This window comes from Daucus carota, chromosome 3 (assembly GCF_001625215.2).
Source record: "Daucus carota subsp. sativus chromosome 3, DH1 v3.0, whole genome shotgun sequence".
NCBI lineage: Eukaryota > Viridiplantae > Streptophyta > Magnoliopsida > Apiales > Apiaceae > Daucus > Daucus carota.
In genome coordinates this window covers 44,242,340-44,269,119 of record NC_030383.2, presented here as the reverse complement: position 1 = coordinate 44,269,119, position 26,780 = coordinate 44,242,340, and the positions used below count along the sequence as shown (strand labels likewise).

Sequence of the window (26,780 nt, the reverse complement as noted above, 5' to 3'; positions counted from 1 at the left end):
TAGCTTTCCACATGTGACTACTTAATTCCGAGCTTAGAATCCATGTAACTTGACCAGAGTCCAGAGTCACTAGGGAAAAATGAGTACTTTGTTGCCAACATATTTCCCATGGTAGTTTTTATGAAGCTGTGAAATTTAAGGATCCCGCCGCAACGGAATGACTTGACTAAAAAGCTTCTTGTAGGTTTAGGTCCCATTTATGTCCTTTGGCATATTTTGTGGTGGTTTGGCTGGTCTTAAAAAAAGTGATTTATTGTTTAAAGTAAAGAAGTGGATTAGAAATGAGAAGTTGGTTTGAATTTTTTTTTAAGTGTTTGGATAACTTAATTTTTAAGTTAGTCTGAAAATTATTATTTTCAATTATTCTATAAATAAATGATTTGTACAGAAATAATCTAATTTTGAAAGAGTTATTTTCTTCTGCATAATCTACGAAATATTTATAAATTTTATTTTTTGTCACAAGGAGATATTCGTATTTAATAATAAATAAAAAGAAGAGGGAGGTTTATAGACGGAAGAGAAATAAATGATTGTTAAAGGATCGTGGTTACTACAATGTCAAGCTGTTAATCACATGAACCGGAATAACATGTACCTGTTTGGGGCAGCTTTTAAGCCCCAGCTTAAAGCTGTTTCCAACTTTAAGCTTAAAAATGTCTGTTTGTGTAATAAATTATAAGCTGGCTTAAAGTCAGAAATAAGCCAGAAGCTGACTTAAAGCCAGAAGTGGAGGTACTTTTTTTCAATAACTTAATTTTTCAAAAAGAATTTTCCGATAAAAATTACCCAAAGTCATAAGTCACTCATAAAACACTTTTATTTTTATTATTATATTTTTAATAACCCACAAACCGTTAATAAGTCAAAATTACTCATACAGATATTTTAAAATTCCAGCTTATCAGATAAGTCACGTTAAGTCATAAGTCATAAATTCAGCCAAACGATCTCATAGTATCTTTCTGTTAGAAAGGAGCTGATAAAAAGAAGCTGAGTCGAAATAAATGCTATGTTCCATAGCTTTTTTGCTGAGCTTATTTCTCTTTAATTAAGTGCTTCAAAAATTTTGCCAAACACGCATCAAAGAAGAGGAAGCTAGCTTTTTGTCTTTTAAGCCCAGAAGTACTAGCTCCCAAACACCCACTACATGTTGCTTCAATGTTAACTTAACACATATTAGCACATTTATGTACGTACTTGACATTTTAGTAATTAGTCGTGGCCCATCACAAGCTTACACAAACTTGAAACATTATATCAAAATCGAAGTACTAGTAGTATTGTAAGTGATTGAACAAGGACAGACTAATATTACTGGCATTATAGCCTTATTTATGAGATTGGAAGTACAAAAAGATGGTAAAAAAAACTGAAAGCTGCATAGCTATTATAGAAGTTTATTTCTCAGTTATTCTTATTATTATTATTGGATGATGTTCTGGTGTGCCTTTATCTGCACTGAACGCCCCATTCTTCTTTTCCTTGACAATTAGACTTTTTCGTCCAACCTTCTGCTCACTTTTCCTATCTGCAAGGCTTTCAAAGCCTTTTTCATAGCAGTAATTGAGCTCCTCTGGACTGGATTTTGTCAACCACTGTATTCCGACCAGTTTTCAACTTCAATTCTTTACCGGTTGCAGCATGATCAACAAGTACCTGCAGAAAATTTCACAAAGTTTACTAAAACATGCGTAGATACTAATATTTAGTTTCAATTCATTCAGGATATCATAACACGCAATAACTAAAAACAAGAATACTAGAGTTAAGCTTAGCAACAATACTAGTATCTGTTGTAGCATTGTTCCTTGATGCTTTCCTGCAAACAAGGAAAGTATGAATCTGAAATATCCGGGCATTTCCCATCCAGATAATGTATCCCCCTGGTTCATGAAAATTGCAAAATAAGATTACAATTTCCGGTCTTGCTTCTAAAGGACAATAAATTCTAAAAGTACTCTAAAAAAGGTTATTACGAAAAGACATTAGTAGTACCTTATTAACAGCTTTATAATTTTTGAGATAAAACGGAGCAGCAGTAGCAAAATTCGAGCACAATAGCTTGTGCCCTATCGGTGCAGTCATTTCGCTCCATCCTCCTGCACCTTCATAACGGTAGGTGATTGATTGCTATTCAGAATCATCATAGGCTTCCTCATCAGGGTACTCATCAAAAGTTCGCATATCAAGCTGGTAGCGAAGAATTCCACCAATTCCACCGAAACCTCTGCAAAATTGGGATCCCTCTTGTGATTTGTTGGTGACAAACTCCAGAGTGCAACCAAATTTTTTGTACTCATTGGCAAACCACTCAAGAAGTGACATCTTCTCCTGAACTTCAAGTTCAGCATTGGTGGCTGCATCTCTAAAGTTACTCTGAACCCCATCTTGGTTTTTGTTCAAATGCTTTATTATAATTTCACCGGTTGTATTATTTTTAAGGACATATCTATTCATGTCCAAATTTTCCCACACAATAAGTATCTCAACGGCACCCATTTCCAAAGCTTTCAAAGTATCATCCACTCCAAAGACATATTTTCCAGTATCCTGACTGAGCTCTTCAAAATACTTTCCTATCAAACGCTTTTCCTGTATGAACTTGACATTGGAAAGGATTTCTGCAGACAACTCAATTGCCTGATTGAAGCCGTTCTCTCCACCGTACGAAACATCTACAACATTCAGAATTTTTGCCTGGAGACGAGGATCAAACATATCCGACTGACTGAGCTCCGTCTTAAAGTCAGCAGATCCCGCAAGTATAAGTCCGGAGACATTCGGCTGGCTGGTACCAGGGTTTATGTAAAATTGTGTGGCAAGCTCTGCAGTCTTCCTAACATAATTATGACGCTTTTCCATACGAAGACGAGCAAATCGCAAAGCTGACTGCCCTCCTCTCCCATGTTTCTTTGGTAGATCAACACTGAACTTGTGAAGTACCTCCCTTGTATTGCCACTCAATGTACCAAAAAGGGTCCCATTTCCATCCATGACAATAAAACCAAACTTGTCATCTGATTCCAAAAGTTCATTTAAAGCCTCCGTGTGAAACTTGTTATCACAAAGATAAAGAGAAGCGTTTATGGGCCTGAATGGCTCGAAGTCAATAGTAACTTTCTTTTCCTTACCATCCTCAGTTACAATTGTCCCAGTGTAAAGTACAAGCCCATTTGGAGGAACTTTATTGTAAAGCTTAAGCCTCTGCTGAGCAGAAGTAATTGCACCAAGAACTGACTGGCGATTCACTCTGCTTTTAATGTTTGAAGCCGTCCCATATTCATCGCCCAACATCTTTGTGACACGTGATATCTGATCACGAGGAGGCATAATAAGTGAGATCATACTAGTCCCATTTCCTCGTGCAGCTTCCAGAGCCTTTATAAGTTTCTTAATCTTCCATATCTGAATGTTCTTGTCAGTTTCATGAGCGTCTGCCATAGTAAGCTGTGAAGGACTACAAAATTGTTAATCAGATTACCTGCAAAGACAACACCAATCAAAATTGCGGTCCAAATATTTGATACAACTCATTTGACAAAAAGGCAGGGTTTAAACTTTAAAGCAATGATGTACCCTTGCAAAGGAGATCTAATTGAAATTAATTGCTTATATATGACCTGGAGCATACAAGAAACTTGTACTGCCAACGTGTTTAGAAACGCATTCATATTAACCTATAAGGTTGCTAGTTCATCTCAAATTACTTTTAAAACATCTTATTTAAAAACCAATAAAGAACTCATCAACTAAAGCAATTTGTAGAAGGATATCAAAAATCATAAATGAAATAATAGGCAAAGTGAATTGAGGATAGTAGATATTAATAAGGAATTAATATATCATACACACATCCAGGTGCAACATCTAGTCATTTACTGAGACTAACAATTTCAGTAATTACACTAAAACAATATCTGCCTCGTTAAAGTAAATTATGCTCAAAACTACAATCAAATAAAAGGCATGAGAAACAAAGTTATATACAGTACATGGACATCATCAACAACAAACTTTAATAAGATTATCCTATATGGAAGGTGACATGGCCAAATAAAAACAATGTCATCCCCTCTGAGAAAATCTGATCAGTGATCTCTAAAGTTTGTAAGGTTTCAGAAATTGGTCAGACAACCACAAATGTACAAAGGTGCAATTTTCATAGCGAAAGAACAAATTAAAATGGGTCCGGGTCAGTAGGAATATTCGTAGTGTTTTTTAGAGCGGGATGACGTTAACCCTATATTTTTTTATGTCCATACAAGGGCCCAACACTCTATCCACCGCAAAAATACACGTATAAATTGTTGACAGCAATCAGTTGTCAGGACCATTTTCCAATTAAAATTTCAAGAAAGAACCACGAATGAAACAACACACACGTCCACATCACGTAATGATTCCCGACAAACAAATATAAATCTAGTAAAGACCTAGCATCAAACATAACATGAATTTTCCGACAAACAAATATATCACGTAAAGCCATAAAAGTGACATATATTATCAAATTTCAGTGGTAAGTCCTAAGTAATTCAGATCAACAAACTGTAAATACTCAAATCTAAGACCACATAAACCCCAACTGACCTCTTATATTCTGACAGCTATTAAATAAAAAAGAGATTTCAAATATATTTAAGCAAACACTCGTGGTAACAACAATACAATTCTAATTGGATACGGAAACTTGTGACAAAGTTTTCTATGCAAAAGACACACACAAACAAATATAAACGAATCTAAAAACAAGACTTATATTTGAAGGATGCAGAAATCGTAAGACAATAATAACTGAAATCAATGGATTCATCGATTTCATGTAATTCATATAACTTGCAGGATTTAATTACAAGATGAGATAAAAGCATCACATGAGCACGAGATATATCAAAATTTAACATGTAGGGAGTGATCGATTACATATAATTGGCCTGATGAGAATAAATTAAGGATGAGAATAGAGAGAAACCTGAGAAATGTGCACAACGGTGCCGACTCTCTCGATCTCTATCTGTATGTGTATGAGTATGCATATGAGAGTATTTATAGGTCCTTAAATCCCTACGTGTCCCTCCTGCCTGCCTACTTTTTTTTTTTTTTTTACCTAACTTTTTTTAATATTGTTCATCGCATAAGATTAAGTTTTGTTTTCAGTTTTTTTTTTTTTTAGTTTTGCACAGAAGGCAATTTTCAAGGAAGTTTAGAACGCAGTCCCGCAGAGGTGTTTTTTTTTTTCCCATAATTGTTTATACTACCAAGTACCAATTACGGGGGAGGGAGCCAGTCTTGGTGTGTTGCTTATGGTCTCGCATTCTCGGCAACCGCACTGCGTCAAAATAGTTCATAATTTAATGCATTCATTGTGCTCTACGACTTACATTCTTTTTTCTTATATGCCGGTGAAATTAGCAGTGGAAAAACCACTCAGATTTATAATGTCACATTGTGAAAGATCACAATCAATTCAAATAGTGGACATTCGGAGAAAGAAAGAAAAGACCATGCATGTTTTCTACTTTAGATTTACTCATCAATGCATATCAATAGATCATCACGGGTGTTAGTTCATCAAAAGATTTGGCAAATTTTCATGCCGTTTTTAAATGGCTTTGGCGTGGCAACTGTATATTTGTGGTGAGGTGTTTGCATTCGTGTCAACATAATCTCCAATGGTATTACATGGGTGGGAGAAGGAAAGAAATAGGCTCCGTGGGGAAGGAAAAAAATAGGCTCCGATAGATTGGTGGTAGTTAGTGTATTGACAGTTGTTTTGACAGTGTGGATAAAAGAGACCGACATAGATTGATTACACAAGAAGGAATCAAGTTAATTCAAGAAAGTGTGCAATGAGTAGATATGATTTTTTAACATTTTAATATATGTATGGAAAAGTTATTACTATTAAATCCGGATTAACTGAATGTGTTCGTTTGGATTAAGTGTTTAAAATTTTTCCCTTTTGATTTCACCCGTTAAAAGGATAAAACTATTTTGATTGGATTAATCGGTCAAAAAACGTACTTAGGTCAATTATGGAAAAAATGATTTTGAAAATTAATAAATGAAAATTGTATACTATGTTAAAAAAAATCGATGATTCATTTTAGATATATATTATATAACTACGCATTATATATGATTTTTATATCAAGTTGTAGCATATTTTTTTATGTGAAAATACACGCAATTATGTTAATAATATTTGTCATACAAATAAAGGTGAAAACGAATCTTTCCAAACTATGTTATTTAATTTGTGATTATAAATCATGGGTCATGTTCAACAAATTACCATTAGCGAAAGAATCATAGAACACTTATCTTATTTCAGTTATTTCTAGCATTAGTTAGGGTTTTGTAGCATAATTTCACATGCAAAAAATATCAATATCTATGTATTATATTTTGAAATTATTTTTGAACACATACAACGATGAAAAAACATGAAAAAAAATATGTATTTGGATTTAGATCCTAAAAATCTATTTAAAGTTTAGGATTCTGCAGCAGAACCTTAGTGATTCCATGGTTCTATTTTAAGCATTGGTTCCATTTTGAGCGCAATCAATACTCTTGTTATATTATAAAATAATTATAGAATTCAAATTAATATTGGATTAATTCTAATTAATGAGGTTATGCATGTCTTTTCGATTCCCGTAACCATGTGAGTCATGATAAAACACGTTGGTTTGAAATTGGCAAAAAATTTCTGAATACCTTACATTTTCAGTGAACTTAATAATTTGGTTCATGGGAAAGAGACAAATAAATTGGAGTATTCATGTGAAGGTCTAACGTGGTAGACGGCGGGGTGTATTCGATTGGGATTTTAACACGTAGCCAAGGAATGGCGGAGCTGATTTAAAATTGGGATTGATTTTTCAGGATGGCGAGTAAATTTTTAGAAATTATATACATATTCGATTTTTCTGAAATTTTCTATAATTTTATAAATTTAGAATGATTAAAAATTACTCTATTAAATTCTCTTTTACGGGACACTCGTGATCCCCCAATTTTGATCCTCCTAATCATTTTTCAAGCAAATAGAATACTGAGTCACGGTCCTGATGGAGCATTAGACCGGGCAGAATATGGTTCCAGACCAATTTTGGTCTATTAATACCCAAAATCATCTATATATCTATATATCTATATAAAGTAAAATCCCGATGTATGCAGTGCTGATCAAACCTGATGGCCCTTCGCTTGCCTTGCAGTTATTTTCTGGCTGGAACTTGGACAGGCTCCGCAGATTTCCCCAAATCGTAACTGAAGTCTCTGTGCCTCCTCGGAGTTTCTTATAAATGGCCTTCCTTGGGCAATCCTTCCACATCGGTTTGCTATTTCAGAACCAGCTATGAAAAGGTGATAAGTATGCCTCCTTCTCAGCCTCTCAATCTTTATCTCTGCTTTTCTGCGATTTCGGTATTTAGTCATTTTAGAAGTTGAGGCCTTGGTCTCTTGATATCTATTTATTGATTTTAGAAGCTGCAGGGAATCTTATTAGATGTTGTTTGATTCTTATCTGCTTCTTATGTTAATCTAAACATCTTTAAGTTTTGCTCATATTATGCCTGTCATGTATATTTTACTCTCATTCTTTATCTCTGCTTCTCTACGAATTCGGTATTTAGTGATTTTAGAAATTGAAGGCTTGGTCTTTTGATGCCTATTCAGTGATTTTAGAAATTGAACACTTAGTCTTGTGATACCTTTGGGGAGTCTTATTTGATGTTGTTTGATTCTTATTTGCTTCTTATGTATTGCTAATCTAAACATCTTTAGGTTTTTCCTCATGTCTATGTCTGTCATGTATATTTTACTTTTTCGAAGACTACTTACCAAAAGATTAACAGGGTGGTTGAGGAGTTGTTGTGGCTGGAACTCTTTTGGCTGATTGATTGGTGGGCTGCTGTTAAGTTCTGTTTCTAATCCCATTTCTCAGGAATTAACTGTTTTATTTTTTCTTACCACTCATGTGTAGTTTCTATCATGAAATTACCATTGAAAATTCAGGTCAAGCTTTTTTGTGTTGAATGATTAAGTTATGTCTTTGATTTTAACTTTGATGAAGTGTTTGTTTGTTATGTTAAGAACTAAGAAGTAAGGAGTTATTATGCATATCATCAAACATACATTTCTGTTAAGAACTAAGAAGTAAGGAGTTATTATGCATATCGTCAAACATACATTTCTATTATATTGATATATACGATATACCCTTGCACTGAATCCTCTTATTACCGTACATGTCGAAGTCTTGGAAGGCCTGTAGATGCCGTGTGGGAGTCATGATTCTTGAAAACAACTCACATATACAGATGTATGCACATATATCGGAACTGGGATGCCTGCAAAAATTGTTACCTCTTAGGTAATATTTAGTATGAGAGTTATGCTGACAATGTGCAGGAGCCTAAATGAGGCGGCATATAAAGCTGATCCTCCTTCTTCTGAGGGCAGTCTTGGTGAAATTGAGATTCCAGGTATACAAGATTGTGTTATTGTTATCTGATGTCATTTCTAGCCATTCAATGTAACTTCCTGCTGCTTTTTGTCTTACACAAATCTCTGCGAGTGCTTGAATCATTAATCTCTTTATTGGTATCTTTGCTCTGGAGGCTGGATGCAGGACTTTTAAGACATTATGGCTATGCTGGCCATATCCGAGCTTAACAAAACTTCATTCAAATCATTTTTTTTGGTTATGATCTACTTGGAAACAAATTGTCATTCATTGTGAATCATGATAGTCGGGCTGAGCCAGGAGTTTGCAATCACACAAGCATAGGCAAACTTCGGAAAGTGGAAGTCTTGATGTTGTGACCTGTAAGTAGCAAGCTCAGACAATTTTTGTAATAAGCAGAATGCTTATAATTTTCCCTGGCCGGCCAACAAAATGTTGTGACTTGTGAGCTGTGTTCCAAAGACCGGATTGTCTTTGTAGTTTGTAATGAGCATTAGTTTATATAGCTCACAACTCAGAAGGCTGTGTTGTATTGTTCATATTGTAGTTTGGGCTTAACTATATAGCACGTGCCGACGGTGCAGAAAGTGATGAAAGGCATGCAAGGCATCATCTTGCAGATCATGCTAGGGCCTAGGGGTACTGTAATGTTACAAAATTCAAAATAAATATATATTGAAAAGATTCTACCTCTCCACAAAAAGAAATTAGGGATGAAAGAAAAAATAATTTTTACCAACTCTCCACAAAAAAAATAGGGATGGAAGAAAAAATAATTAATGTGTGAGATACTGAGATATTTATATAATATTACACAAATGGTAAAGAATAAGTTTATTGCATAAATTTTAGATTTAACAATTTTAGAAAAATATAAAAAGGTCAAAAAAGTATTTTTTTTTTAAAGAATTATGTTGGTCAAAATGATTTGATAACTAAAAAAATAATAACCTATGCAATGTTATAAATAAATAAAAAGGATATATTGAAAAGATTCAACTTCTCTACCAACAAGAAGAAATAGTTTGTGCGTGAAAAATTTATATAACCTAACGCAAGTGATATGATCAAGAATATATGTGTATAAATTTTTGATATACCTTGATTCTCATGGAGAAAAAAAAAAGGACCAATGACTTCGACATTGAAGGACTTTCTAACTTCAGCTGTACTAATTTTAATAGATGTTATCATCTTTAAGTGATATCATATTTGAAGAGTTTTTTAAATTTGTTTTGTTTTGGTGTGTTTTGATGTTTTCCATGACCGAGGTTATAGATCGGCATGATTTTCATGGGTTTGATTCAGGTTTGAAGGTTATTATGGGATCGCATCTATGGTCGATTGTTCAGAACATTCAGGTGAAAACCAATCAGATGGGAACAAATGTATATATTCAAATCATCTTCAAATCGCTTAGTTGCCTCTCCAAGAAAGAAGGATTCAACAGCGATATTCTTCAGCGTCTGTCCAATTTCGATTGTGTTTGTAGATGCCGTATGGCTTTTGATTAATGAATTGATTCCTTTTTATCAAAAAAAAGATGTCCCAACATTTTTTTAGATTTTATCTTGTAATATTCTCACCAACCGCGCGAAGCGCGGGTTATACACCTAGTTAAATCATATTCTGCCATAGGCTACATACTCCAGAGGCAGAGGGGTTTGAAACCTCCTGTTTCCGGTAAGTCCCACATAACTGTATACTCCTATATATATATTTGGATGAAAAGCTACGATGCCGCATGAACTGGAACAGATACAAGTGGTTAATCTAATGGAGACTGGTAGCAAACGATGGGATGATGAGCGTCTGAAGGATATATTTAATGAAAGTGATGTGCAGTTGATCAAAAGTATAGCTATTCCAGCTCATAACAAGCAAGATTCATGGTTCTGGAACTTGGAGAATTCAGGTATATTCTCTGTTAAAAGCTGTTATAGAGCATTGCAGGGTGTACAACAATGGGAGCATGCAGCCTTCTGGAGAAAAATCTGGGCATTGGAATTACCAGGAAAGGTGATTAATTTCGCTTGGCCGGTCTGTCGTGGGGTTTTGCCAACTTCTGTAGCTTTGCTTGTGAAGCGTGTCCAGATTAATATCAAGTGCCCGTGGTGTTTAGTAAACAATGAAGATGCAACTCACGTACTTTTCGATTGCTCGTTTGCACGAAAAGTATGGAATAATATGGGGCTGGCTGTAGTTAGTACGATGAGGTATGAGGGTAATATTACAGATGGAAAATGCTTGGTGCACATAATTGTGTACAAAAACATGTACATAATGACATGTGGCGGATTTTAATTGGATGGCCCCCCGCATTTACACGAACCACTCCAATTAAAATCCACCACATCACTTGCCACATCATTATGTACAAATTTTCTGTACACAATTATGTGCACCTATTCATCAGCTCGCAGATAGTTGCCCACGAGATACCTTTGCATTGATTTTAATGGTTTGCTGGAATCTCTGGAGTCGCAGAAACAGGTGGGTATGGGATAAAGTGAATATATCAGAGTTTGGCATTCAATCAACTACAATGAGTATGTTGCATGAATGGCAGCAGAGGTGTGTAGCAGTCAGGACTCATAAGGTAGCAACAAATGGAAGCTCTCGGAAATGGCATCGACCACAAGGGTGGATCAAAATCAACACGGATGCTGAGGTATTCATGGAGTGGGGTAGTACTGGGGTAGGAAGTGTTATTAGAGATGCTCATGGTTCATTTCTACGAGCTCGAAATCATAAACTGCAGGCACTGTACAGTCCCAGAGAGGTTGAAGCAATTGGGCTTAAGGAGGCATTATCATGGGTCAAAGAATTAGGCTACAAAAGATGTGTGTTTGAAACGGATGCGAAATAACTAGCAGAGGCGTGCAAAAATGTTCAAGGAAACACATACTTTGTGGTAGATTGTAGAGATTTATTTAAGCAACATGATGAAGTGTTAGTTGAATATGTTCCTCGGTGTGCGAATGTAGTGGCTCATGAACCCGCCTGATTGTATTCTTGATGCGTTGATCATTGATTCAACTAAATAAAAGCAAGTACCTTTATTTCAAAAAAAAAAAAACTTTTTAAAAATTATATGAAATATAGTTTTATAAATTTTCTTAATCTATTTTTCTTCTGAAAAAATTTAATATTTAAACTTTAGTAGTAACAATTTTTTCTTTTGAAATAAGTTATACAACTATACTTTATTAAAGTCTTAAAATGCTATAAAAGCTCCGAATAGAAATGGATGGGACGAGGGAGTAATATAATAATACTTAATATCTAAAAGAAAAAATCTTGCACTGCGTAAATAATACATATGTACACTCTTCTTGCTTTTGTAATGTGATCAGTCAAGTGTTCCACAATCTGCAATAAGTATCCGACCTCTAACGTACATATCTCTTGCACTGAATTACATATGTGATGCTGGCTCTGTTCACAGCACCATATGCAAACGATGGACTACCTCAAAATGCTATCTTCAATCTGTTGGTATAGAATGAAAAGCTGGAGGGAACCTCAGACGACAGCTTTGGGTTGGATTTGCTCAAAGTCAAAAAGCTCAAACATTAGTCGCCTTACATCTGGTTTCCCATATATAGTGTAGGACAGACCGTGGATTGCTTGCTGAACAGAAGTTGTGGCTGGATTTCTCAGTCTGCGGTTGTGCTCAAACTGGTCTTGGACCTCATTACTGTATATGATAAAGCGGTGTAACTGCTTTTCTCTCAAATACTTACCGCAAAATTTGTTCATCACGAGACGCCGATGCTTCTCCTGTAACCATCTCCCTGGAGCATCCAGATGCTTCATTAGCAACCTCTCAGCCATAACAATATCCTGCACAGAAAAAGAGAGCGAATTTTAATAGTCGCATGGTTCAATACTTTGCTAAGACTTCGTATTATTTATTTATCTATAGTAATTTTCTTCAAAACGAATTGTGTTGCCTTCAACTTGAAAAGAGGACACCTTCAAATATAGCACATGCACAGGAATTCATACCTGGATTTTTTGGCCAACGTATTCGAGTCGCTCGAAGCAAAAGCGAGGATGCTCAAATTTGTGCATTGATGGGTGTAAGAAAGCCAGCTGTAGATACAGGGAGGGAAATGAATATATGGAAGGATAATCAGATTCGGAATAGACCAGTTAAATCTCTGATGGAACATACATGTTGACCTTAAAAGTAGAGATACATACTTATCACGAATATCATCGCTGCTACTGGTTGGTGTTTAAAGTAATCAAGTTAAATTAGGAGTTCAGGAGATCAAGCTGTCAATTATAAGTTAAAATAGATAATAATACACGTCTTAGCTTCTGAAGACATACACAGCATGTCAGCATGCACATTGCACCTAAACATTACCACACACCATAGCTAGCTTATGTGTTAAGTAAAAGCATTGGCCAATATAAAGATATATCAACCAAAGAGGGGAAAATAGTGGAAATTGGGTGATGCCCCATAATGCTACGATTGAAAATTTAGCGCACAAACTATTTTTTTTCACAGTTCAGTCCCTATAAGGATTCACATGGATCACACACTTGGTAGACGACCACTTCAACAGGTCAGTAATCTTCAAAATGCATGAATACTTAATATTTTAATAGGTCGCACATCACTGATGCCTGTAAACTTTATTTTTTCACGTATCCGTGACATGTGAGATCTGTTGAGATACTGTTAGGCATGTGCAAGATATGCAACTGTTCTGGCAATCTAGACCTTGATTTTACAGGTACTCATTTGGGCCATCCTACTGAGATTTACCAGTATTTTGGACACTTTCTGCGAAAATATACACAGACACTAAAAAAGTATTGCACGGAGACGGTTACTGGACTATATACGGGTACGTGGACATGAAGCTGCAATTATAGAATTATACAGTATGTGTACAACATTTATTATATTATTTAAAAAAATGTATATATAAAATACATGTAATATTTAACATCCAAAATATTAAACATTAAACAAAGATTGAAGCAAAGTAGTAAGGAGTTTCAGCTACAAATGAGCCCACCGGATTCTAGGATCAGAAGAGTTTCTCTTTGTCAGGGACATTAAATCATCGAATTGACCTGTCATAAGTGAGAATTGAGCATAGTCTTACTTCTATTTAGTTGAGGACGGGTAAGTTAGTTATTTTAGTACCGAAACGTCCCCAGTTTTTGTCAGCCGTCCCCAGCCATCACAGCGTCGTCCCCGTCCCCGAGATGTTGGCATCCCATAAAACCATGAATTGAAGCCATAACAGCTACATATATCACCTTATTCACCTTAATTTCATGGCATAGATTCAACTTAATCATTTGATATAACTAAGGATTATATTACATTATGTAGTTTGATTGGTCATATAAGACAAGTAGATCAGCTTTCCATATTTACAATGTTTAAATCATAGTTTACTCGCGCCTAATCACTGTATTTGTGTTTTAAGAACCTCTCAGCAAGATATATAATTCCAAATGATAGTCACACAACCCAAGTCCAAGTTCAAAATATAAAACAAAGAAGAAAGAGAAGAGGGACAGACAAATACCTGTAACCCAAGTCCAAGTTCTATGTTTCTGGCTTCAGTAATTTCTGGAATTCTATCCTTCATTGCAAGAGGATATCCCAGTATTTCCATAACATGGGGTCGGCTATCATAATCCCATATATTTCCTCGAAATTTATGCATTCCAGGTGGAACACATGCGCGGAAAAGCCTTGGGTGTGCAAAAAGAGCATCTTCAGGAGGCTGAATGAAATGTATCAACATATATATGATTATGCAGATTTCTTATGGTATTGGATTAAATTCTACACAGCATTATGATCATTTTAAGTATTATTCTCTTCTTATGAAATGTAAAACAATAATCTTGTGAATTGTTAAGAAATAATCTTGTGCAAGTCATAAATTCCAGTGACTGCATTTTCGGTCTAAGATTAAGATGGGTGAATGCACACTAGTCCGACTTGAGATAATTTAATATGAGGCCACATGTATAAGTGAGCAGTAAACAAAAATGATTGAGCTTGCCTTGTAAGTAGCAACATCTTGCCAACTAATTTTTCTTTCTTCAAATTCTACAGAGACATGGTCCACATCTTCGAGTTGTCTCCTTAATTTAGGCTGGCAGTCTTCAGCTTCAGGGTCCATTCCAAATACTTCAAACAGAACGCGGTAAACTTCCGGCATGCCAAAACACAAATAAATAGCCCCAAACAAAGCCCAGAATACAGATCTGTCCAGAAAAAGCAGCTTCGTAGTTAGTAATATGCCAAACTAATTTACAGCCATAATGAAAAACAATGTGCAGTATACAGATTGGTCCCTAAAAAAGCAGTTTGGTATATAGTGCCATGTCAAATTAGTTTTTCCAGCTATAATGTAAAAGTGTTATGTTATGGCATTACCAACATCAGGCATAGGATAGATCAGAAATAACACTATGCTTTCACATAAATATCAGTCCTTACATATAAATGTAAGTGCAGAAAAAGTATCTTGCATGCCTTTTATTACTGTGCCTCAGTGCCTGTTAGCCTGTGTACTTTAAAGCCAAGTAAAATCCATAAAACACAAATGATAACTAGATAGGAGAAAAATAAACTAAACTTAAACGATCCAAAAATAATTATGATAATCAATTTTTTGCTTGTGTCATCATAAAGCCGATACATTCTTGTGTATGCTCGCAGTTCTCAGCAAATACGGTAAAAGATTAAAAGTCACAACAACACAACAATGAATTCTTCAATCACTAGTTGTCCCCTCTTTTTCATTGTGTTGGTCCGCAGTAGGGCTCTTACATTCGTGTGCTTTATAACGACTCTAATGTTCCAAAGTCTTTACTCCACATTTCAGATTTTCGTCCACCTACTAATGTTATGCTACTACTAGCTATTGATTGCCCGCGTGTACATAATTCCAACCCAAGTGTTGGCTGGAGTCTAGATGTAACACAAACACTAGGGGTTCATGGCAATATTCTCTATCAAGCATACATGTTCATAAAAACAAAGTAAATACACTCTTCTTTTCGAAGGGGTTCCTTCTACACACTCGATTTATTTCGAGCTTGTTCATCAAAACGGAAGCATTGTTCCTATCCGCAGAAGTAGAGGACATCAATATTCTCTCTTTTTTCTTTTTCTTAAAGAGCTCTTAATATTAGCTCCCTATGCCCTGTAAACGTTCAGTGTTTGCCACACCGAAACAAGCAGCTTCACATGCGCTCATGCACAGGAGCAACATTGTCTGAGAACATATCACCCATAGCTTCCCGAAGAACAGGTAAACTACCACCAATATGAAACCATACCGGCTGATAATAAAAAAGTATGCTCCCCTAGAGGCCAGTGTAAATCTCAAGAACAAATTGATCCTTATTTCTATTAGTTTATTCACATCAATACTTTATATTAATATTTTTCAATAAAATAAAAAAGTATCTGCTAATGAACAAAAGTGGCAGTTCTAAGCTACCTGGATTACATATGTATGCTTTCCTAGGCCCTCTTTGATAAATAGGAACAGAGAAGATGACACATATCCTGTGACTACAGACTGTAATGCTTCATGAATCATGATTACCTCAGAAGTATCAAAATTGCATAAGAACGCAAAACTAAAGTCTAAATGTAACACTTGATGTTCCATCTTGCCGCATTACCATGTCAACATAAGGTGCGGGATCTATATAATCTATACCCTTTATTAATAAGCAAAACCCTTTTTTAGTGGAACATCAGAAGTACCAGATATGAAAGTAACAAAATTTGGTTATCATCGTATATTATTATTATTTAGTAATACTACTATTGTTATACTACTATGAAAAGACTTTCATGTTGGTCAGAATTTTGTAATGTAACGACTCACCAACAGAATTATATCACCAGAAAAATTATTAGTTTTAATTTTTAAACCTCACACAATTTAATTTATGAAACATCTTTAAAAATCCTATCATGTTTTAGAATTCAAATAAATAAATAAATAAATAAGGAGTCCATATTGATTTATTAGCCCAATCCATATTAATTCAAAATTTAATTCAAGCCATGTCCTTCACAACATTGCTATAAAGACGAAGAAGAATGTGGTGGTAGCATTGTCATGACAAACGCAAAATCCTCCGATAACGATGTCACTGCCACTACTATCATTAGAACAATTGTTCATTTTTTAGCATACTGTAAAAGGACTGATTTAGTTTTAAATCAAAGTTATTTAACTTAAAAGCTCTGTTAGACTTCTAAATTAATTTGTCAAATAAGTATCGAAACAACTACCAGTATACCTACCTACAAGAACTCCAATTTGCGTTACACATAATAGTTACCTATTAGACTTCTAAACCAATTACAAATTAAAACTTTAAGTTTTACAAAAGATTAAAAAACATACAAGCCAATTGCAAAATATTATTTTCATCTCATTAGAAATCATAAACAACATATCGATTTTACTAAAATAAAACATATCATTCCGAAATAAATTCATATCATAACATGTATTTGAAAATATTTTTTTTAAGTCAAAATTAAAATAGGATCAAAAGTCAATACACAGAGAGTATTATACCTAAACAAAGATACTGTATATAAATATATTAAGACGATGATAATGTAATTAAATAAAAAGACATTATAATTATAATAAATAATAATTTTTAAGATATTATTTAAACCCGGGCTTGGCACGGGTCATAAGCTATGACTTATGAAGAGTGTTCTCCACACATCAGCAAAACATTGCACATAACCATTACATCTTGCTGCATTACCATGTCAACATAAGGTGCGTCATGCGTGATCTAGACTATACTTTATGAAGTAGAGTGTTCTCCACACTGCAGCAACACATTGCACATAACCATCATTGTGCGTAAGCATTATATATATGTGACTTAATCAATTCATACCTATGAATATGAACTAGCCATTTGCATAAGATTAATTAGCCACAGGCCATGCTGCTGCTTAATGGTGCACATGTTGAATACGTGACATACCAAGATTGCAATATAATTTTCTATTACTATTTTATGCATTTCTAAAAGTCAAGCCACACACAAATCAAGATTGTCCCATCCCCATCAGCCATTACAAGCTGCCGCATGTGGCAGCTCTGGCCTATGGGTACATGTTTTGCTTAACATAAAATTCAAGTAAAAGGATTGCCTTCCCCAGCTAAAGAGATAACTGGATCATATTTAATAAACACATAGGTAATTCAGGAACAATATAGCAACCACCCAAGAGGATAGCAACAGCTATAAAAACTAGTTTAGAATTTAGCCACATAACCAGATGTACTACCATGGTTACATTCATTAGTAACTTAATGGCATGCCATTACCATCTCACTTTTTGGATTCTGTCTTTAATTATTGGTTGTTATATTTCACTTTTGTATTTTCACCGATATTAAATCTAAAACTATAGATATGTGTAGAAGACCACAACAGCTGATATGGTAATGCTTTATAAACATAACAGAATCTAAATTCTTACAAAAGAGTAACTTACTTTACTGGTGGCTCACGATCCTTCCTGACTAGCCTATCCATATTATCAAACGGAAACACCAAATTCTGCAAGCTAGCAGCTTTAATCCACTTAGGAAGATATCTCTTTCCAATCAAAGCATACACTCGCTCCCTCATTGGACCAGGTGACTCCCTAGGATACCTCTGCAAGAAAAACTCAGCCAAAGCTAATTCAAGCACATACTCTCCTAAAAACGACAACCTAGAATGTGCCGACCTTATATGCCTTGCATTAGTTCTCTCACAATGCGGATGTTGAAAAGCCAGATACAACAAAGTATCAAACTGTTTTGCAGGGTTATCATCCCCATATGTATCAGATGGCTCTAATGGATACCCAAGTGCTTGCTTAGCCTCAAGTAAGTATTCGTCGATCCAAGTCTTATCGGCATTGTTTAGTCGCGAAGAAGGCAAACAAGAACTCAACAAAGGGAATGATTTGAGTGACAATTGTGGACTGTTAAGGAATCTTTCAGCTAATCTCTTGTCATCAAGTGGGGGTCTAAGAATAAATCTCTTAGGGGGCAACTTTTTCTTGGGGGATACAATCTTTTTACGCTCCGCAAGCTCTTTAAGAAGTCTTTGAGGGCTATTTAGAGGGTGTTCTTGAGGGTTTGCTACCACTGCAAAAGTTCGAAATTTTGATGAAGAGGGGTTGATAAAGTTCACATTTTTAAAGTGGGTTTGGTATGGAAAAGGTGAAAATGAGGATGAAAATGAGAAATCATGTATGTGATGGTTTGAAAGAGGCTTGAAAGGTGAGGAGAGCTCCATGAAAGTCAATCAAAAATAAACAAGAAATGATATTTTGTAAGACTATTCAAGCACACAAGAAATCAACATAAAGATGAAAATGAGAGAGATTTGTGAAATGCGAGCTCAAAGGGTTTGTAAATGGTGAGTGATACAGGGGTTTTGCAGTGGATAACATAAGGTTTAGGAAAGGAGCAAGAGAATCTGGTGAAGATGATAACAGTAAATAATATTGTTTCGGGTATTGGGCCATATCTGTATGGGCCGTCTTAATTACATAACTGGGCCGAAGACTATTTATTGGCTTACTGGCTATTGATAATGTTGAAGTACAATTCGAAGACTCCTCACAATACGGTTGTTCTTTTTCACTGAAAAAGTATAATTATTTTTTTGTTTAATAATTTTACATATATTTTGTGTAGAAAAATAGGTAAATGGAGGTAAGTGATTAGTTTATAGAAGAGTAATACAATTGTACACCTTTGCCAATGCTACTAGTACTAGATATATATGTGCTTGAATTAGCTTCTGGGGCATTCTGTTGTGGCCTGAAACAATCGGTGGCTTTCTGTTTCTTCATACACAAATACTCTATTATCGACTTTGCAATATCTTAAATTATTGCACCATCATCTCTCTTTGTTTGTGATTGTATCATGTTTGATGCATTAGTAAAGATGCAGTTGGTGTGTAGAAGCGTAAGAGTACACAGCTGCTGAACTGGAGTCCATCGGGTGAGCAAGACACCATAGATGAGAAATAACTAATACTGCACCTGATTAGGTCCTTCAGAAACCTTGTACACAAGCACATGAATCAAATTTCCTTTGCAAATTTAATTCATGCCACTAATAGCTATCATCAAAGATGAACACCAAAAAGGAGTCATACTAGCATATCCTTCTTAAACTTCATATGACTGTAGTAACTTTGCTCCCTGTTTTCGCCAAGAGTTTTGAAAGTAAATATCAGAGTTTATAATAGTAAACAAAGATTACAAAACATTATCTTATCCGCCTAAGTCATATGGCGGCAAGAATGAAACAAGAAGATAACTTAACAAAAAAAACCCCAAAGATGGGTAAAATATCAATCTAGTGCCACATCACAAGGTGTTCATAACAGCCATGTAAATTGACCTTGATCTTTCAAATGATTATTTCTAGCTTATAGGTGTAATGCGTCTATATATTGCTTGAAATGTTTGTCCCCCGTTTCGTGAAACCTTTTGCCCTTCCTCAGTTGCCGAGCTCAGTAGCTTTACCACTGGATCAGCTTCGAGTTCTTTCTGCGTAAGAGCTTCAAACATAGGATGCCCTGCCAAACACGAGTTCATCCATTCTCCAAGTTCTTCCACATCTGTTATTGTGTATATAATACCACCAACTCGAAGAGCATATGCATATTCATCTAGCAAGTAAGGACTGATCACACGACGGCGATGATTCTTCTCTTTGAAGTGAGGGTCAGGAAAAAGGAAAAACATCTTTGAGAGTTGGGCTTTTTGAAAGTAGTTTGGGATGTATTTCATGGAATTGGTCCTAACTACCGACACATTCTGGTACTGACCAGGGTTAGCCTTCCTCAGAGCTAAAATACGTTCCTTAACATACTCTGTCACTTTGTCTCGCAGTTCCATTCCTATCATCAATGTCTCAGGAAAAAGAGTTGCCAAACTAATTAAAAGTCCTCCGAAACCACAACCGATGTCAGCAAACTCGACCTTTTTTGAACTAGTTGTATCAGACGATACAACTAGCTGAGGATAGTGAAGGGAGTAGTCAACATGAGAAGGAGAAATTGGAACTGGGAAATGGGAATCACTCAATGGGTTGCTGTGGGCTCGTGCTCGAAAGAAACGCTTCCTTGGAAGGTGTGTGGTCTTGCTAAGATATGCTTCATTTTCCAACATTGTGCTTGTTAAATCTGCAAAGTAAACAAAAATTTAAAGCAATTCATCAATTGGCGTAATCTCAGGAGAAATATGACGTGTTGAATAAACTATGGAGGCATATAAAATGTAATCTCTAATCTAACTATATTTTAAGGTCATCCGCCACTTTAAAAAGAATATTACCAATGAATATCATTTGTCACTCACTCTAAAATTCCAAATATATAGACATATTAATTTAAACTGCAGCACATATAAAAATACCTGATACTGTGTCTACTTAGAAGGAAGGAGTAGCAAATATAACATGCATAAGGATAGGTCTCAGTTTGGAAATAATGAACAGTCACTGATTCCTAACATGTCAGATATGTAAGTTTCTCTGATCACGATCTCACTTACATACGATACAAGAAGAATTGACACTTAACAGTTCATGGCTTCATGCACGTATTTAAGGAAAACAAGACTATAAGCAACAAGATTGGTAGCCACTTACCAGTGATGTTTTATAAAGAAAGGGGAGGGGTACTTTAGCAGTTCAGCATATATTTCGACGTAATAACCACAGGATTTTTAACGTAGCTTAGCTAAGACTATACATATGGAGATTTTTGTCACAGAAAGAGCCAAGTAGAATTAACCAGCACTACACATATATACTGGCAATTGCTTTTAATAACATTAATACTGAACACTTTAACGAGTGTTACCTACCTAACAGTTTTGTACGAGGTATAAGGGCTAAAACATGGTAACCGCCTGTCGGACATTGTACAGGTCGGTTTAGTTACTTTGCTGAATAGATGTGTTGATCACTTATTAAAGTAACCCGTTTTTCAACTCCGTTATCCCCTCTCAATACAATTACTAATATGCGTATTATTTTATTTGACGATAACCTCATTATCATAAACCATCTATTATTTAACCAAGCCTTACCTTCTTGATTATATCATATTAATTATAATTCAGAAATTCTTTTACTTGAAATGGTTATCAGCTCAAAGAGACACAAAAATATGCAAAACTGATTCTTCTGTGCTAGGACTCGAGAGAACCATAATAACGAAAATCCACTTCCCACTAAGGCTGATAAAATTATACACCTATTTGCCGAGATATATAACTCATAACAAGATCAACGTGGTGGTCTTAATTACGCCCACCATTTATAATCAGGCTACCAACATTCAATCAGCTATAGTTATGCATCTCGAGGTGATAACATACTAATCGCATATACTGACAAGTTGTAAGCTACCATAATATATACACATATTATATATAATCATCACTTCAAAGGGTTAAGTGACTGAACCTAAAATTTTACACAATGAAGATGATTGGGCCAACAAAATTGATTGAATAGATGACAGTTGGAGTTAGATTTATCAATCAGCTACACAATTGAATTCAACAGATAGTAAAAAAGCAGGTAAACAAAACAATAAACATAGCTAGAAAAGTAACTGAACTAACCTTTTTTCTACTGATTGATTTTGAGTCTCTTCTTCTCCCTCCTCCGGCGGGATAAAAAATTAGGGTTTGTGAGATAAACTGACACTTGCAATCCTCTTTCTATAACAAATTAATTTTCTATATTTCCTCTTCATTTTAACAGCATTTTTTTTTAAATTTGTAATCTGATATGTTCGTTCGGGGATGCAGGACAAATGTACCGTTTTTTTCTGAAAAAAAAATGTACTGTTTTATAAAAAAAATTACTCCCATGTCCCGGTCTATCTGTCTTGTTTGATTTTTGTGGTCAAATTGACCAAGTTTTGACGAGTAATTAATATTTACTTTTACATGATCTTCAAAATCGAAAAAATACTCCTTCCGTCCCACAATACAAGTCTCTTTTAAAATTATTACGCATATTATGGGGTGTATTCGATTAGGATTTTAATAAATTGTTTTCAATATGTAGATTTTAATGGATTGTATGTGATTTTGATTTTGTGCGGATTCTTGATAAAATGTTGTACGGTATAATTTATATAGATTCTTTAAGATTTAAGCACAATATTTCAAAATCTCATGAATTTTGGTGAGATTTCAAAAAACTTAAAATACACTGAAAAATGTCACAAAATCCATCATCTTATAAATTTCAAAAAAATCAATCAGCATTTGAATACCATGAGATCTTAATGAATTTTAAACAATCTCAATAAAATACTATTGAATTTTAAAGCATAATTTAAAATCTTAATTAAATACCACTTGATTTTGTAGCATAATTTAAAATTCCAATTAAACATATTTAGGTTTTAATGAATTTCAAACTAGGGGTGTTCATCAAACCGCCCACACCGCATAAACCGTCCGCACCGCTCCACACCACATCACAAAATGCGGTTTTTTTTTTCGTGGTGCGGTTGCGGGTTGAAATTTTAACAAATCGCGCGGTGCGGTGCGAGTTGCGGTTTGATATTATACAAGCGCGGTTCAAACCGCACCGCACCGCTATTTTCTAATATATAAAAATAAATCACATATAATTACAAATATTTATATTGTATAGATAGATTATTTATTATGATATCATGTCCTGCGTGTGTATATATATGTTCAAGTTACTCAACTTAATTATAATAATTTTATAATATAAATTAAGATTAAAAGATTAGTTTTAAGACGACAAATTAAATATTATAATTATATATGTTTTCTATAAAATAACTTGTTAGTTTTGAAATCTTTTCATCTTCATCATTATCGTACTCATATTTTAGTTTATATTTATTTTGATGAGTATCGTAACTCTAAATTTGTCTATATATATATATATATATATATATTATACAAATTATTTTTAAACACATATAGTTTAAAATTATATTTATATTGTCATTCAAAAGAATGATTTTTTGAATGTATAAACCACGCAAACCGCATGAACCGCACCACACCGCACCGCAATTTTGTGGTGCGGTTTACGCGGTTTTTATATTACTTGATGCGGTTGCGGTTTACGAATTTTCCCAAACCGCATGCGCGGGTTGATTTGCGGTTTTAGGAAAAAACCGCATCGCCCGCACCGCGAACACCCTTATTTCAAACAATCCCAATCGAATACCATCAATTTCAAGAATGAAAAAAAAATCTCTTAAAATTTCAATCCAATACACTCCTAAATATATATATCAAATTTTCTATACTACATCGTACTCTCGATGTAATTAAAATTGTTAAGACCCAACTTCATTTCTAATCGGATTAGTGGCTGGATTATTAATGTTAGCACAGTAAATTTAAATGAGATAAATGAGTCCATTAAGCAATAAATACGAAAAACGGAGATATACACATAGTAAAAGAGTAATCTCTATCCGGGTCGGGTTTTTTTGAGACACTAGCTTCCTGCGAATCTTAACTTCAATCTCAATCAGCGGTCTGTTTTCCGGTAAAACTCGGTTACATGTTCCCCTGTTCTGCTATCTATAGATACAACCCTGTATATGTATAGTTTTCAATTTTATTTCTGCTCTGCTATTTTTTGTTTTGTGTATTATTGATCATGTATTAATTTCCAAGAATTAGAAGAACCCTAAAAATTTGATCTTTGGAAAGTACTTAAATTTGGGTTCTCGATGAAGTGAAGTTTGATTTAGTGTGATGGGTTTTAATATTTTGTATTATGTGCAAAACATATGGCCCTTTTCGACTGTTTTCCAGAATAGTGATTTGAGAGAGTCCGATAGTATAGTTAGTAAGTTAGATATACCTGAGCAGACTAAAAGGTTTGTTTTTGCGATTCGTGAACCAGAGTCCAATGCTGTTATTTATATTTTATGTGCTCAGAATTTGTCTGAGAGATCCAATATGGATGTTGACTGTCTTATTAGAGAGATTAGGCCTCAAGCGGTTATCGCACAGTTAGGGGACGAGACTTTGAATGATGTTTTTGAGGGGAAGGATGATAAATGTGAGGATGGTGGTGGGAATGGAACTGTTGTGGATTCTTCGGTTAATGCACTGAAGAGGTTGTTTGTTCAGGGGATTAGTAAGGAGAATGATGACAGTTTGCCGACTTCTTCGTTTGAAGTGTTGAAAAGGTGTTTTTTGCATAAGATTAATAGAGAGAAGTATGAGAGCATTGCGGGAGGTCTGGTGTTGAAGGAGATATTTGGGGTTGGGTGGAACAAGCATTTTGTGACTGCGAAAAGGGTGGCTGAAGAAGTTGGTTCATCATTTTTGTTGCTGGAATCTCCGATTGTGAAATGTAATGATAATGGGGACTCGTCTGGTGAGGTTGAGTCGGGGAACAGATTTCAAGGTCTAGCTTTTCTGCCAATTAGTTTAGTTCCACAAAAGATGGGATCTTATGCTATGTCGACTTCAAGGAGGTTTTCCTTAACAAACGATGTGCAAGTGCAGATGGTGAAATCATTATCTTCGTATGTAGTTCATCCCAGTTCTGCAGCAGAAGTGAGTTCTGCAGATATACACCCAAAACCAGATTATGAACCTCCGGAATTTGCTCACTCCATTTACCCTTTGCTTGTTGATTTGCATAAAGTTTTTGTCGATATACCCTCAATTGGAAGGGGTCTAGCTCATGCGCAGAAGATGCTGTATGATGTGAATAGGGGGGAAGTTGTTGATTCCCAGATCCTCTCCGAAGTGTATATCTTTCGAATAGCTGTTGAGGGATTAAGAATTGCTCTAAATAATGCAGGCCGACTTCCTGTTGACAAAATCAAGAACCCTAGCAGAGCTCAAACTGCATTTTCAGATCTTCCTGTTGAGGATAGATCACATGCTCTTCTGGCACATGCTCTTAAAAGCCAGACTGAAAAATTCAAATCTGTTGTGGCAATAATTGATTCTGGTGCATTATATGGCTTGCGAAAGCATTGGAACACTCCAGTTCCTGCAGAGGTAAAGGATATGGTTGAACAGTTGGCCGGTAATTGTAAATACGACGAGGAAAACAACAATGGTGTTGGTAAACGGCGACTATTAACAGATAAACCAGTAGTGGCTGTTGGGGCAGGAGCAACTGCAGTTTTAGGAGCTTCATCCCTCTCAAAAGTTGTTCATGCGTCAGCCTACATGAAGACTGTTCCAGCTTCTCTCAAACTCATGGTTACCCAGTCACAGAAGGTATTTGCGATGGTACTCAGCAAGACTTTTGGTTCATCGAATTTGGTACATGCATTTACTGGTTCTGGAGCAAAATCGTCTGCATTGAAGGCAACAGTTTCTGCAGAGAAAATCCGAGCTGTGACTCACAGTCTTATAACCTCTGCTGAGAAGACAAGTTTCTCAGCCATGAGAGCAGCCTTTTATGAAATAATGAGGAAACGAAGAGTGCAGCCTATTGGCCTTCTTCCGTGGCTTACTTTTGGAGGTAGCGTTGCTACCTGCACGGGCTTGATCATGTGTGGTGATGGAATTGAATGTGCTGTGGAATCTTTTCCTTCTGCTCCTTCCATTGCCTGTTTGGGTCGTGGAATCCAAAATTTACGTCAGGCCGCACACACAGCAGCTGAAGCACAAAGTTCCAAGATACAGAAATCTATAGATTCCCTATTGTACAGATTTAGAAGATGAAGTCTTTTAAATTTGAGAATGGCCAGTTCTATTGATAAATACACCTGTTGATACTCTTTTGAAATTTATATGAATGTGGTGCAGGCAGAGTTTCAGGTATACAATTACTATGGAGTCCAGAGGTAGTTAAGGTCGCTTTGAATATACCGCAGAGTTCTTTTCTAATCCGCTTTTCTTCTTTTTATCCTCTTTTCAGTTAATTGTTATCACTATTTAAATCTTTAAAGCAAGATGGTGCACTCTAGGAATTACAGTGCGCATGCATGAGAAGTTCTGGGGACTTGAATATCGTCAGACTTGATGTATGATCCTCATTCCTCACCCCTGTGTATATACATATATAGAGTTGCTCAAGTGATTATTTACAGTAATACATCTTCACTCAGTTCTACAAAATCAGATCACGGTCTTACTGAGATACGAACACATACATCACTAAGGAATATGTTTTATGACTGTCAACAATTTCTATAGTTGGAGCTGCAGTACTAACAAACTTTTGAACCTAGAGTTGTTGCT

General features: G+C 35.3%; 4 protein-coding genes across 5 annotated transcripts; 1 reads left to right on the top strand and 3 right to left on the bottom strand.

Moving 5' to 3' along the window:
- Positions 1 to 1,237: 1,237 nt before the first annotated feature.
- Positions 1,238 to 5,070, bottom strand: LOC108211571 (eukaryotic peptide chain release factor subunit 1-3). The gene is made up of 4 exons (XM_017383206.2): positions 4,976 to 5,070; positions 1,999 to 3,484; positions 1,788 to 1,886; positions 1,238 to 1,659 (listed from the first exon to the last, which is right to left on the bottom strand). Exon 2 carries the CDS (start codon positions 3,442 to 3,444, stop codon positions 2,134 to 2,136), a length of 1,311 nt encoding a protein of 436 aa, XP_017238695.1. The 5' UTR covers positions 3,445 to 3,484; positions 4,976 to 5,070; the 3' UTR covers positions 1,238 to 1,659; positions 1,788 to 1,886; positions 1,999 to 2,133.
- A 6,695-nt stretch (positions 5,071 to 11,765) lies between these two features.
- LOC108215179 (ribonuclease III domain-containing protein RNC1, chloroplastic) lies at positions 11,766 to 18,996 on the bottom strand. The gene is made up of 5 exons (XM_017387562.2): positions 18,027 to 18,996; positions 14,530 to 14,734; positions 14,044 to 14,244; positions 12,491 to 12,577; positions 11,766 to 12,325 (listed from the first exon to the last, which is right to left on the bottom strand). The coding sequence occupies exons 1-5, from the start codon at positions 18,818 to 18,820 to the stop codon at positions 12,005 to 12,007; spliced, it is 1,608 nt and encodes a 535-aa protein (XP_017243051.1). The 5' UTR covers positions 18,821 to 18,996; the 3' UTR covers positions 11,766 to 12,004.
- Positions 18,997 to 19,742: 746 nt separating this feature from the next.
- Positions 19,743 to 22,318, bottom strand: LOC108211484 (tRNA (guanine-N(7)-)-methyltransferase). The gene is made up of 2 exons (XM_017383092.2): positions 22,179 to 22,318; positions 19,743 to 20,728 (listed from the first exon to the last, which is right to left on the bottom strand). Exon 2 carries the CDS (start codon positions 20,712 to 20,714, stop codon positions 19,965 to 19,967), a length of 750 nt encoding a protein of 249 aa, XP_017238581.1. The 5' UTR covers positions 20,715 to 20,728; positions 22,179 to 22,318; the 3' UTR covers positions 19,743 to 19,964.
- Positions 22,319 to 23,984: 1,666 nt separating this feature from the next.
- Positions 23,985 to 26,666, top strand: LOC108210712 (uncharacterized). Of its 2 annotated transcripts, XR_010289807.1 has the most exons (2): positions 23,985 to 26,357; positions 26,458 to 26,666. XR_010289807.1 is itself a non-coding variant. In XM_064088975.1 (1 exon), the coding sequence occupies exon 1, from the start codon at positions 24,321 to 24,323 to the stop codon at positions 26,259 to 26,261; it is 1,941 nt and encodes a 646-aa protein (XP_063945045.1). In that variant the 5' UTR covers positions 23,985 to 24,320; the 3' UTR covers positions 26,262 to 26,426. The 2 variants fall into 2 exon arrangements, 1 of the variants encoding a protein (XP_063945045.1); XM_064088975.1 differs by lacking the exon at positions 26,458 to 26,666 and having other exon boundaries at positions 23,985 to 26,426.
- The last annotated feature ends 114 nt before the right edge of the window (positions 26,667 to 26,780 follow it).